Below are 13,855 nucleotides of genomic sequence, written 5' to 3'. Positions count from 1 at the left end.
AAAGCAAAATTGATGGAGGTTTCTCAAGCTTCTTCTATCAATCTATGAAGAACAGGCATCACTGAGGCATCTGAGTGCTGTCCTATTATTTTTCTCAAACCCATAGACTTGTATTGACGAGAATGATCCGAGACTTGGATGAAAGTCTGACAACTCCGTGATTTTATACCAGTAAAAATACCTGGACATGTGAACAGCCCCATTGGTATAACTGAATAACATGGATTGAGCTTGCATGATAAAAATAGACATATGAATGGGCTCTTTCACAGATAAAAATGTTATTAGATCAGAGTTTCTTGATTGGAGTCTTGTCGAGGTGTCAGCTTTTACCATCAGAGTTTGATCAGTTTTGATCTGATGAAACAATAAACCGATGGATGATTCTCAAGCTTCTTTCAAACAGTCCATGAAAAACGGACATTACACAGAAGGCATCAGAGTGCTCTTTGTTTTTTTGTTTGTTTTTTTCTTTTTTCTTCACGGATTAGATTTAAAGCGAACCTGTCAGAAGGATTTTGCAAAGTAAATTACAAGCACTGATTAAAATGATCCTGGGGTGAAGAAGTCCGTCTTGTGGTTCTTGTGTAATCAGTGTTAGAAGTTTTCAGTTAATGATATGCTCGTGCTCTGGGTTGGGACTGTAGGCAGTCTTATCTTCCTGCTCTAATCCAGAGAAACCAAGGAAGGACCTGCCCACAGGCCGCCCCGAAACACAAACATGTTCCTCATCATAGAGACAGACTTTGGTTTGGTAAAACTAGATTAGAACATATTTGTCAACAGGGCCATAGACTATAACAGTGCCAGCAGAGTGAAAGTGTCCTCTGACGTGCATCGTTATCGGGGGTATACAGCTACTGGAGGCGGACACTCGGTCATAATAGACTGCTTCTGAGCGTCTGCCTCCAGTAGGTGTATACGACCGAAAATGATGCGTGTTCACTCTGTCAGCACCATTACAGTCTATAGCCCCATTGGCACATACGTCCAAATCCTGTTTTGGGTTAAGATGTAAGACCTGATGGGGCCACCAAACGAGTGCCGGAACGCCATATGAAAGCACGCTTAGGCCACAGAGGATTTTTTTTCTTTATTTTTCTATGCATTGCTGTTTCTTATCAGACACATATGTTTTGTGGTACTGTGGATAGTTTGTAGCGCTTCTTTCTGACTGGTCACATCGGGATATAACTATCTGCTCTGACCTGCTTGTGCAAGTTCTTTTATCTAACAATGTAGCACTTTGCGTCTGTTTCTTTTCCTGTTTTAAGTAAAATATTCTCAGATGTTTTTTGCTTAGTTGAGGTTTTCTTTCTTATCAGTAGCTTTTTGCATCTTCTAATCGGCTTTTTCATAAAGAATCAGCAGAAATTATCGTTTTAGAATGTCTGTTTTCCAGATCACCTTTTACAGTTGGAATTTAGAGTCAGTCGGACATTTCTGTGCAGACTTTATTCAGCTGATGCAATTTGGGAATGCTGATTTCATCATCTCTACAGATCCTCTTGGCTGGGGAGGAAGCGGAGGTGATTGCTGAGCGAGCACACGCCGGCCCCTTACACTAAGCCTTTTTGTTTCTGGTCTGGGTCATGAGCTTATAGATGAGCGTCAGACACTTGCAAACAGTAACGTTGCAAATGTTAATTCTTCTATTTTTTTTTACAATGGATTTTTTCCTCTATTATGAATTGGTGAAAAACGCTGCAAAAACTCTTAAGGGTACATTCCCATGGTCAGTAAACGCTGCGGGTTGGACTCTGTGTACTTGTGCAGCGTCCGATCCCCAGCGGCCAGATGTTGCAGCATAGTGGAAGGGATTTCAACAGAAATCCCATGCCCATTGAGTCCACAGACGGCTGCGGATCACCCGCAGAGACGGACATGCATCTTCTAGACCGCAGCATGTCTAGTTATCTTGCGGAGACGGGAGATAGTCACCCATACAATGTATTGGACACGGTGAATCCGCGCGGTTCAGTGATCACATGTGGAATCACCGGTGTTCAAAAGCCGGCATGCTGCGTCCGAGGCGTTGCCGATTACTGCCTGTGGGGACGTAGCCTCAAATAATTAACATTCTGCAGATATGAAACTGTTCAAATCTGCAAGGAAAAAAAATAAGCAGCGTGAGATTTCAGAAGCGTCATTCACTTTGCTGGTACTGTAAAACGCTGCATTTTTGTTTCTTCGCTGTAGAAATACACTAATAACGATTCGCTTGGCAGGAAAAACGCTGCTTAAAATATGCACATTTTGGCTGTGTCTTTGATACATTATATACTTGCCTTTTCCCTATTCATTAGAATGGGTTAGAAATTCTACAAAAACAATGGCAGAATTTACATGCTGCAGATATGAAGCTGCTTCACATCTGCAAGGAAATAAGCACCATGTGCATGACATTTCAGAAATCTTTTAGTTTGCTAGTACAGTAAAATGCTGTGTGAACAAGCCCTTAGAACTATAATCCTTTTTATTTCTATAGCACCAACATACTCCGTAGCACTTTACATTACAGAGGGAGCTTGTACAGAATTACACATAAAATTCAATAGATATCAAGAGGAGTGAGGGCCTGCTCAGAGGCTTACAGCCTGAGGAAATAGGGGAGACGCAAAAGGTAAGTGGTAAATAATACCTGTATGCTCCGTCCATCAGTATAATAGGGCTACAATTCGACAGGGAGCACTCCACAGCTGCTGCAGATTCCAGTGCAGAAAACCCGCGGATTTGCCGCCCATATCCACAGCGACATCCGGTGACACAAATTGACGGGCTGTGGACTTAAAGGGGGTTGTTCACTACTAGGACAACTGATTCTTGATCAAAATGTTTGGTACCCATAAAATAATAAAGTTTGTACTCGCCTCCCATGCTGGCGCCGTTCCCGCGGTGTCAGCACTCGCTTTCCCGGGGGTTCCCGCGGTGTCAGCACTCGCTTTCTCGGGGGGTTCCCGTGTGGTTGTTGTGACTCCGGTGAACAATCAGCACCGCCTCTACACAAATAGAACATGAAGAGGAAGTGCGGGCTGCTGCTGATCTCAGACCTCCTCTTCATGCTCAATTCGACAGGAGGTGGAGACTGGGCAGCAACGTCACGAGTCACAACATCCGCACGAGAAGCCCCGGGATATGGAGTGCCGCCAGCACGGGAGGTGAACATAAGCTGTAGTATTTTATGGGGGCCAAGCCAGGGGTAGGAGAAGTTGCCCAAGTAGTGGACAACGTCTTTGAATTCATAGCACCAAGCAACTTACACTGCAGATTTTCTGGCACTGCATGAACTCTGCTCCCCCAATGCTTCTTCCATAATTGTAAAGTGAAGCAGACTTTTCCCATTTTTGCTCCATGGGGAGTGAGTCAAACAGCTGGAAGGCACCCCTAGCCCCCCCGCTGCCTGACAGTTGCACCCTACAGGCTGTTGGTTGATGCCGCCTTATGGTTGGGCTTCGCTGACGTTTTTCTAATGTGTGTGGCGATTTCATTTGCTCTGCATTTCAGACCTTTGTTGTGAGTTTCCATAAGGTAAAGTGCTGAATAGAAAGCTTGGCCGCTGACGTGCCTCCAGAGTGCTCTGCTCCTGAAGCGTTACGTCTTTACTACATTTCTGTATCCTGACAATGGGCGAGTTCTTCGTGGATGAGTCCTTTTCAGGTCCCTCCTTTTTACTTCACAAAGTGCCCGTTGCTTCACCGCAGCAGTGGCAGAGAAGTCGGAGTCTTCAGTCCCGGCCCTGTGCCTCGAACACAGAAGCGTCCGAAAAGTAATTTGTCGTCACATTGAATACTATTACATATTTTGAAAGAAAAATCTGTTGAATTAACCTTGTTGGGTGGACTAGATCTCCTTGAAGAGATTGTTTCTTTAGAAAAATAAAAAATATTGTTTTTAATCAGATTTTTATGTTAATTAAAATATATAATTCTTAATATTCTATACTACCATACATATTAAAGGTAATCTGCAAGCAGGTTTTTACTGCTTCATCTAAGAGCTACATGATGTAGTCAGAGACCCCGAGTCAAGCGATGTACCACTGGGTGCAGCAGTCGTGATACAATCAGTTATTAGATTTAGCATGAAGCTGAGCTGAGAGAGGCCTGTTTCACACTTCAGTCTTTTAGCATCCGTCAAGATCTGTCGTTTTTAGAAAAAAACGGATCCATTTTTTTCTCATTGACTTGTATTAGTGACGGATTGTGACGGATGGCCTTCTGTTTTGTCCATCGTGCGACAGATCCGTCTGAAAATCTGTGTCCGTCGGCCGGAGACAATGTCCATAGGAACGTTTTTTGTCTCAGTCGGACAGTGACGGATCCATTGCTGTCCGTCCTATGATGGAATCCAGCGACTGTTTCCGTTTTTTGCTATTGAGCATGCCTGGAAGAATTTCCATTAATTTAAATTAACCCTAAAAGCTGTTCTGGCACTGAACATCTCTCCCCCCCTCTCTTCCCCCCGTTTTTTACAATCTGCACTGGATCCGTTTTTCCACACTTTCACGGATTGTGACTGATGGCAACAAGACTAAAGTGTGAAACAGGCCAAAGCTGGCTCCGTCCACGCCAGGGTCTGTATGTAAATTGTCTATTGACAGTGAGCTGCTAATCACAGGAGGGCCATGAGACATGCAGCTGCGGGACTCTTAACGTATTTTTCGAGCACGCTGAAGTCACTCGGTCAGCACCCGAACATGATGGGGTAACACCTTATCCCAGCACGTTCGCCCATCACTAGTAGCCATCCATAACGTGCTGCATGGCCATGCTAAAACTTAAAAATCCTCAAAACTTGGAGATTTGAGAGTATGAGGAGGATTTGATGAGTTTCTGCTCCAAAAACTTTAAGTTTTTTTTTTAAAGCAGATATTTCTAAATCCTTCTCAAATACTCAAAACTTGGTTCTAGTGATGTATTAATGTACTAACGTGGCGCTGATGATGTATTCATATAATTACCTCCTTTTCTTTTTTTTTTGCGGCCCTCTGGATTGGTTCAGGATGACAATGTGGCCCTTGGACTAACAAAAATTGCACCCCTGCCATAGACGATAAGGCCACGTGCACACCTTGAGTCACACTGAGCCAAAACCAGGCGTGGGTGCAAAATGCAGAAACGGTGCCCGTGTTTCCAAACTTTTTTGGCTCCGACAAAGTGGACAGAGTTGGGGCGTGACGGAGCGTGGCCACCACTGCTCTTCAAATTCATAACGACTTTTGTCATCCCTTACTACACAAAACTTACTCCAGTCTGCGCAAGCCATGTATCATCTTGCTGTTTTTTTCCATTTCTGGTTTTGGCTCACAAACACTAATGTAATAAACGTACCAAATACTCAGCGTGTGCACTTGGCCTTACAATGATGGTCTCAAGAAGAGCCAGCCAGCCGTCTCCCACCCCCGAAGTTCCATGATCGGTGTGGCTAAACTCTTGTTTTACTTTGGGGGGCAAGTACCCTGAACCAGCAGTGAGCAGGTAGGGGCTTGTCCAATATTCTTGAAAAGCTATTAAATATGGTGGAACAGTGGCCTCCTCCAGTAGGCATCACCAGGCAGATAATGATGAATGACAATGACGCACTCTCATTATTAGTATTTTCCGAACCTGATTTTTATTCTGTATTTTACCGTAAAAAGAAATTGAGCCAAAAATGTGAAAAATAAAGTGGCTAGGTGTAACTGAATATGCTAAATGAGCTGCTTTTCAAAGTTTGTGCCTCGTATCTGTTGTATTGGTAAGGTTTTTGTTTTATAAAAGTGTCCTTGTGTTTCCGTCTCTGTAACACTAAGTGCAGCCGCCGTTCGGTCATTACTTATGATTACATGACTCTTTACTTGCCTCTTCCAGCCATTAAGAAGATGCTGCCATGTTCGAGGCCAGCATACAAAACCAGCCTCTCAATTTGGGAGCGAGTCCTGGAACGGGCAGGAAAGCTTGGCTGAGAATGACCCCGAAATGTGGGATCTAGTGCGGAAGGAGAAAGACAGACAGTGTCGTGGACTGGAGATGATTGCCTCTGAAGTAAGCGCTTCTTCCTGCACTTTAGAGCCATTTTGTACTTTTAGATTTGTATTTACAATGTTTCTGATACAGCCAGAATTTTTACATTTTTCTGCCTTTTTGTTTTTTACAAACTGATGAAGTCTCGTAAGTTAGAGCAATTGCAGGAGTCTTAGACATACAGGCTATGATTCATCAGCACTTTTAGGCCAACAAGCTGATCTAGATAGCTTTGGAAATTTAAAAAAATAATAATAATTTGAGCAATGCGAGGCTGCAGAGGGTTTCTAAGATTTACGGGTTTCAGCTCCAGCAAAGTGGACAGAGTGACGGAATGTGGCGACCACTGCCCTTCACATTCATAGCGAGCTGTGGCATCCTTTACTCCACAAATCTTCCACCAGTCTGTGACTGGAATAAGCATGTTAGCGAGGCACACAGGAGGGCACAAGCCACGTAGCATCTAACATGATTCATCAAAAACTGTGCACCTCTTAATGAGGTCGCCTCTGACTCCAGCACACCCTCTCATCAAGACCGATGTGAAAATGCCAGTCTTGATGAATCAGGGCCATAAAAAAGTTACGACATTCCAGAATTTCCTACCGTAATGTCATCTTTGTTTCTTTAATCCTATTTTGAGTAATATTACATTAAAAAGTATGCAAATAAATGTTCTCTGTGTCTCAGGAGCTCAGCCATGTCCAGCTTTCTCCTTACAGTCCTGTGTGTGGCTGTGATACAACTGGCTGCAGCAGAATTCTCCCTGCTGTGCTCTGCCGGCATTAGGACAAGTGACAGCAAAGCCCCACCACCTTAATTATGGGGCAGGGATTTAATAGTCCACCGGGTGTAGATAGCACTGATCAGCGAGAGAATAACCTGTGTTCTCTGCAGGATTGCTATAAGGCCGGGGTCACACTAGTGATGATTCTCTCATGTGAGAGGATCTGGTTGATTTATGCTTTTGACACTCAGCTCAAACTTTGTCTGACATTAAGCTGAATGTCACCTTAGTGCGATCCGATGCTCTCCCATGCGAAATCTATCACGGGTGATCTTAATTTCTCAGTATTCTCTATTGTCTGCTTTTGCAGATGTCTGACTTAACTCGGATGACATCAGAGTGCAGTCCAATGTTTCACATGAACCCATGGGCTTGTATAGGTGCGCGTGATCCAAAAGCCACTTGTAGCATGCTATAAATCGACATGAGAGAAAAATCACCGAGCTGCACAGCAGTTCTGTGGAGTCGGAGTCGTGGAGTCAAGAGTCGAAGCCCATTTTGGTGGAGTTGCTATTACGGAAATTGAGGAGTCGGAGTTGGAGGTTTGGCTGAACGACTCCACAACCGTGGCAGGGCTGTAAGTCTGAGTCGTGGAGTCAGAGTTGGTGTCATGGAAATTGAGGAGTCAGAGGTTTGGCTTACCCAGCCTTGCTGCACAGCCCTGCATCCGATAAAACATTGATTAGCACTTGACCGTGTTATTCACGCATGTTAACGAGCCATAAATCTTGACTGCTTCAGGATCATAAAGAAACTGCGTCAGATTAACAATGAGAAAAATTATATTTCTGGATAAATTAAAGGCTTTTATACCTCACACTTATGCCATATATGTAAAGGTGCTGTAATGATGAATATGTCCGTACCTTGCTGGTAGAAATCCTTTTTCTGTTTTAGTGATGTCCATTGTAGATATCTTATGCAAGTGAGTCACAAGTGCAGCAGGTGGGGCTATACACCTGCACCTCTCCCTATTTCCCGCCTGCCACCTGTCTGACTGACATACACTTTATACGTTCTACTCCAATATAATCCTTATTTTTTGTCTTTTCTCCCTTCAATAGAATTTCTGCAGTCGAGCCGCTCTGGAAGCTCTTGGTTCCTGCCTCAATAACAAATACTCAGAGGGCTATCCTGGAAAGAGGTAAGCTGCAACATCCACCAGTGTTATTTTTTCCCCACAGAATGATGTATTGATGGATTTGGTGTAAAGATTTGGGCTGAGTTGACATAGTTGAGGTATACTATTTCATTTTTTTTTATTCCAACATTAATTTTCTCCAAATCACACCTCACCACTTGTGCACTTGACCCCATCCCTCCTCCTCCCCAAGCTCACCACCACACTTATCCCATCCCTAACCCACTTCAACCTATCGCTAACGTCCGGTACCTTCCTTTCTGCTTTTAAACATGCCACAATCACGCCTATCCTTAAAAAGCCAACCCTCGACCCAACCGTTATGTCCAGCTATCGCCCAATATCACTGCCCCCATTTGCTTCCAAAATCCTGGAGCTGCACATCCACGCTGACCTTTCCTCCTTCCTCTCATCTATCTTGCTCTTTGACAATCTACAATCTGGTTTCTGCCCCCATCACTCCACTGAGACAGCCCTGACCAAAATTACTAACGACCTACTTACAGCCAAAGCAAACGGACAATACTATATACTCCTGCTTCTAGACCTGTCCTCTGCATTCGACACGGTTGACCACTGCCTCCTACTACACATCCTCTCCTCCTTTGGCATCAAAGACCTCGCCCTATACTGATCTCTTCGTACCTTTCCAACCGCACATTCAGCGTCTCCCACTCCCACACTACCTCCTGATCCCACCCTTTCTCTGTTGGAGTCCCCCAAGGCTCTGTTCTAGGACCCCTACTCTTCTTAATTTATACCCCTGGCCTGGGTCAACTCATAAAGTCCCATGGATTCCAGTACCACCTTTATGCTGACGACACTCAAATCTACCTCTCTGGCCCAGATGTCACCTCTCTGCTGTCCAGAATCCCGGAGTGTCTATCAGCCATATCCTCCTTCTCTCGCTTCCTCAACTCAATGTGGACAAATCTGAACTCCTCATCTTTCCTCCATCTCACAGATCTTCCTTACCTGACCTACCTATCACACTTTCCCCAGTACCGGAAGTTACTCTTGACTCTGCCCTGTCCTTCAAACCACACATCCAAGCTCTTTCTACCTCCTGTCGCCTCCAGCTCAAAAATATTTCCAGAATCCGTCCTTTCCTCAACCCTCAATCTACTAAAATGCTTGTGCATGCCCTCATCATCTCCCGCCTCTACTACTGCAGCATCCTTTTCTGTGGTCTCCGTGCTAACCCTCGCACCTCTCCAGTCCATCCTTAACTCTGCTGCCCGACTAATTCATCTCTCTCCTCGCTACTCCTCCCCTTCTCCCCTCTGCAAATTTCTTAACTGGCTCCCATTCCCTCAGCGTATCCAGTTCAAATTACTAATACTGACCTACAAGGCCATCTATAACCTGTCTCCCCCATATGTGTCTGAACTAATCTTCCGATACCTTCCGTCACGTACTCTCTGGTCATCCCAAGACCTCCTGCTCTCCTCCACACTTATTCGCTCCTCACCCAACCGCCTCAAAGACTTCTCCCGAATAGCCCCCATCCTCTGGAATTCTTTGCCCCAATATGTCCGACTATCAACCACATTCGGATCCTTCAGACGGAACCTGAATACCCACCACTTCAAGAAAGCCTGCAATGACCCCACTGCCTCCTCACCACTCCCAGAGCTACCGCCTCAACCAACACGGGAACTGCTGCAACCCACCAACCTACTGTCTCTTTCCCCACCATCCTTCAAAACAACCATACCCTATACGGATATTAGGAATGTTTCAAGGAAAGTTTTTTTGAAATAAAAATAAATTTATTAGTCAACCTTTAAAGTTTACATAATATAGGTGCTCAGAGATCAATCCAAAATCAATTATATATGATGCTGGGTGGAACATGAAATTCATATATTCATCAGCATTCAAACTCCTCATAAAGTTGCACAAATTTGTAACTAATAAGAAGCAGCTTTGCCAGCAAATCATTGTATACAATGCATTCCAAACAGTGCATCATGGCGCCTGACCATAGCCTGCCATAAAGTGTCAGTGTGCTAACTAAATCTCATTAGAAGCAGAGACCAAATGGTATAGGGCTAGTTACACGAAAACAGTTCACCACCCTTATGTGCATGACATGTCAGAGTACCTGTGCTGCGGTTTCTGGAACCACCTCTTATCCCCTGACACGCGTTTCGGCGTTCCTTCTTCAAAAAGGGGTGGCTGCGGAGGCTCTGTCGAGCGTCGGGGCTCCTCCGGCATTTCCCCAAAGCCCGGAGGCCCAGGCAGCTCCATTGCTGCGATGTGGAGGCCTCCCTGTAAATGGCCGCCGGAGCCCGTGTATGCTCAGATTCAGATCTCGTTAAGACGGGGTTAAAAAGTCGTCTTATACGCCGGAAAATACGGTAAATAAATAAATAATAATTTTCATTGTTAAAACAAATAATAAAAATAAATTTGCATTCTTACCCCTGTATAATGCAGTGCGATGTTTGTGTACTAGAATAATATATATCTCTACTGTATATATAAATATATAATATACAGACACTTACCAGCCAAAGTATACACCCCCAATCGTCATTTTTTGTTTTTTGCTACCGCACAACCTGGAATTTCATTTTTTTTTTTTTTTTTTGAGGGTATGCATCATCCCCCTGTAGAGAACATGTCTACAACTGTGAACATTTGTTTTTCTTAATATTGTGAAGTAAACAACAAATAGAGAAAAAAACTGAAAACTTCAGTGTGCATAACTGTTCACTCCCCTAAAGTCAGTACTTGGTAGAGGGGGGAACTATGATTTTCTAGTTGAAACGTATCGGTCTTGTACCCCCAGGAATATGCATTGGTGCACCCAACATGTCTGTCTTTTAACAAGTACACAATAAATGTGAAGTTTTACCTTTCCTTCTGCGCTGGAGAATTTTCTCCTTCTAGTCTCCTTTTTCTGCAATTACAGCTGCAAGTCGCTTTAGATAAGTCTCTAGGAGCTTTCCGCATTTTGCCAGTGGGATTTTTGCCCATTCCTCAAGGCAGAACTGCTCCTGCTCCTTGTAGTTGATGTTCACCAGAGGAAAAGATTAATCTTCAAGTCTGACCACAAAATCTCAATTGGATTAAGGTCTGGGCTTTGACCAGGCCACTCCAAAACATCTACACGTTTCCCCTTAACCCCTTAGCGACCGAGCCAGTTTGCAGCTTAATGACCAGGCCAATTTTTACAATTCTGACCACTGTCCCTTTATGAGGTTATAACTCTGGAACGCTTTAATGGATCCCGGTGATTCTGAGATTGTTTTTTCGTGACATATTGTACTTCATGTTAGTGGTAAAATTTCTTCGATAAGTCTTGTGTTTATTTATGAAAAAAGCGGAAATATGGAGAAAATTTTGAAAATATTGCAATTTTAAAACTTTAAATTTTTATGCCCTTAAATCAGAGAGATGTGTCACACAAATTTCTTAATAAATAACATTTCCCACATGTCTACTTTACAGCGGCACAATTTTGGAAGCAAAATTTTTTTTTTCGTTAGGAAGTTATAAGGGTTAAAAGTTGACCAGCGATTTCTCATTTTTACAGCAAAATTTACAAAACCATTTTTTTTTTGGGACCACATCATATTTAAAGTCATTTTGAGGGGTGTACATGACAGAAAATACCCAAAAGTGGCACCATTCTAAAAACTAGACCCCTAAAGGTGCTCAAAACCACATTCAAGAAGTTTATTAACCCTTTACGTGCTTCACAGGAACTAAAGCAATGTGGAAGGAAAAAAATTAACATTTAACTTTTTTTGGCAAAAAATTTATTTCAGAAACAATTTTTTTTATTTTCACAAGTGTTAAAAGAGAAAATCAACCACAAAATTTGTTGTACAATTTCTCCTGAATACACCGATACCCCTTATGTGGGGGTAAACCACTTTTTCAGCACACGGCAGAGCTCGCAAGGGATGGAGCGCCGTTTGACTTTTTCAACGCAGAATTGGCTGGAATTGAGATCGGATGCCATGTTGCGTTTGGAGAGCCCTTAATGTGCCTAAACAGTGGAAACCTCCAACAAGTGACCCCATTTTGGAAACTAGACCCCTTAAGGAACTTATCTAGATGTGTGGTGAGCACTTTGAACCTTCAAGTGCTTCACAGAAGTTTATAACGTAGAGCCGTGAAAATAAAAAATCCATTTTTTTTCCACAAAAATGATCTTTTTGCTCCCAAATTTTTATTTTTACAAGAGTAACAGGAGAAATCATACCCCCAAAGTTGTTGTGCGATTTGTCCTGAGTACGCTGATACCCCATATGTGGGGGGGAACCACTGTTTGGGCGCATGGGAGAGCTTGGAAGGGAAGGAGTGCCATTTTGGAATGCAGACTTTGATGGAATGGTCTGCGGGCATCATGTTGCATTTGCAGAGCCCCTGATGGGCCTAAACAGTGGAAACCCCCAACAAGTGACCCCATTTTGGAAACTAGACCCATTAAGGAACTTATGTAGATGTGTGGTGAGCACTTTGAACCTTCAAGTGCTTCACAGAAGTTTATAAACGCAGAGCCTTGAAAATAGTCTTTTTTTTATTTCCACAAAAGTGATTTTTTTAGACCCCAATTTTTAGATCCCCAAAGTTGGTAAATAGTGGAAACCCCTCAATTCTTGCTCCAACCCTAACCCTAACACACTCCTAACCCTAATCCCAACCCTAATCCCTAATCATAATTCTAACCCTAATCCTAGTTCACCCTAGCCCTAACCCCAACCCTAGCCCTAACCCTAATGGAAAACTGAAAAAAATATTTTATTTATTTCGTTATGTTGGCCTAACTAAGGGGGTGATAAACGGGGGGTTATGTACTATTTTTTTTAATTTTGCTCACTATGATAGTTTATCATAGTGATCAAAATGAATGAATGGAATCTGCCAGCCGGAGCCGGCAGATTCCCGGCGGGCGTACAGCGCATGCGCCCGCCATTTTCTTCCAGATCCAAGATGGCGGTGCCCACCGGAGGACGCCGGCGGGACACGGGACCACCGGGAGGGGACCCTGGACCACGGAGAGATACCGGGGGGGGAACGGGGACCCTAGTTCTCTCTCCTCTGATGTGCAATCACATCAGAGGAAAGAGAATTTTAATGCAAAATCGCGGCTTCTTTTTTTTTTTTTTTCCGGTCGCCGTTATAGGGTTAATAATGGCGATCGTAAAAGCGGGGTCGGTAAAAACCGACCGATTCATGTTCTCTGGGGTCTCGGCTACCCACCGGCTGCCGAGACCCCAGAGAAAATCCGACACTGGGGGGCGCTATTCACTTTCTCCACAGCGCCGTGAATTAGCGGCGCTGTGGTTTATGTACACTTAATTACCGCCGTTAAAAGGCGTATCGGCGGTCGCTAAGGGGTTAAACCACTCGAGCGTTGCTTTAGCAGTATGCTTTGGGTCTTTGCCTTGTTAGAAGGTGAACCTCCATTCCAGTCTCAAATCACTGTCAGACTGAAACGGGTAAGGCATGTTTCACACATCAGTTTTTCCTGTCAGTCCAGATCCGCCAAAATAGCGGAAAATGGATCTGCAGGCGGACTGACAGGAACGTGTGTGAGCGGATCGGCGGATGTACGGATCCGCCGATGGTGAAATTTTAAAGAGACATACCGCGTCAATCCTGGAGCAGCATGACGAAATCGGCGCGGGAGCAGATCGGGCGAATCGCGGCAGCATCAGCAGATGTCGCGGGAGCAGATCGGGCGAATCGCGGGAGCAGATCAGGCAGGAGCAGCAGATCGGGCGATGCTGCAGGCGGGAGCAGCAGATCGGGCGATGCTGCAGGCGGGAGCAGCAGATCGGGCGATGGTGCAGGCGGGAGCAGCAGATTGGGCGATGGTGCAGGCGGGAGCAGCAGATCGGGCGATGGTGCAGGCGGGAGCAGCAGATCGGGCGATGGTGCAGGCGGGAGCAGCAGATCGGGCGA

The 13,855-nt window shown here is 44.4% G+C and overlaps 1 protein-coding gene across 2 annotated transcripts in view; it reads left to right on the top strand.

Annotated features, from left to right (window-relative positions):
* SHMT2 (serine hydroxymethyltransferase 2) overlaps positions 1-13,855 on the top strand; it is a 136,378-nt gene that overhangs the window by 13,909 nt on the left and 108,614 nt on the right. For both annotated transcript variants that reach the window (XM_073576842.1, XM_073576840.1), the window contains exons 2-3: positions 5,850-6,023; positions 7,854-7,933. In XM_073576842.1, the coding sequence (XP_073432943.1) occupies positions 5,958-6,023; positions 7,854-7,933 (146 nt within the window). In that variant the 5' untranslated portion in view covers positions 5,850-5,957. The remainder of the gene's footprint in view (positions 1-5,849; positions 6,024-7,853; positions 7,934-13,855) is intronic.

Source organism: Dendrobates tinctorius, unplaced genomic scaffold (genome assembly GCF_039654945.1).
Source record: "Dendrobates tinctorius isolate UK_male_01 unplaced genomic scaffold, ASM3965494v1 ptg000051l, whole genome shotgun sequence".
Lineage (NCBI taxonomy): Eukaryota > Metazoa > Chordata > Amphibia > Anura > Dendrobatidae > Dendrobates > Dendrobates tinctorius.
This window is presented reverse-complemented; position numbering and strand designations above follow the sequence as displayed.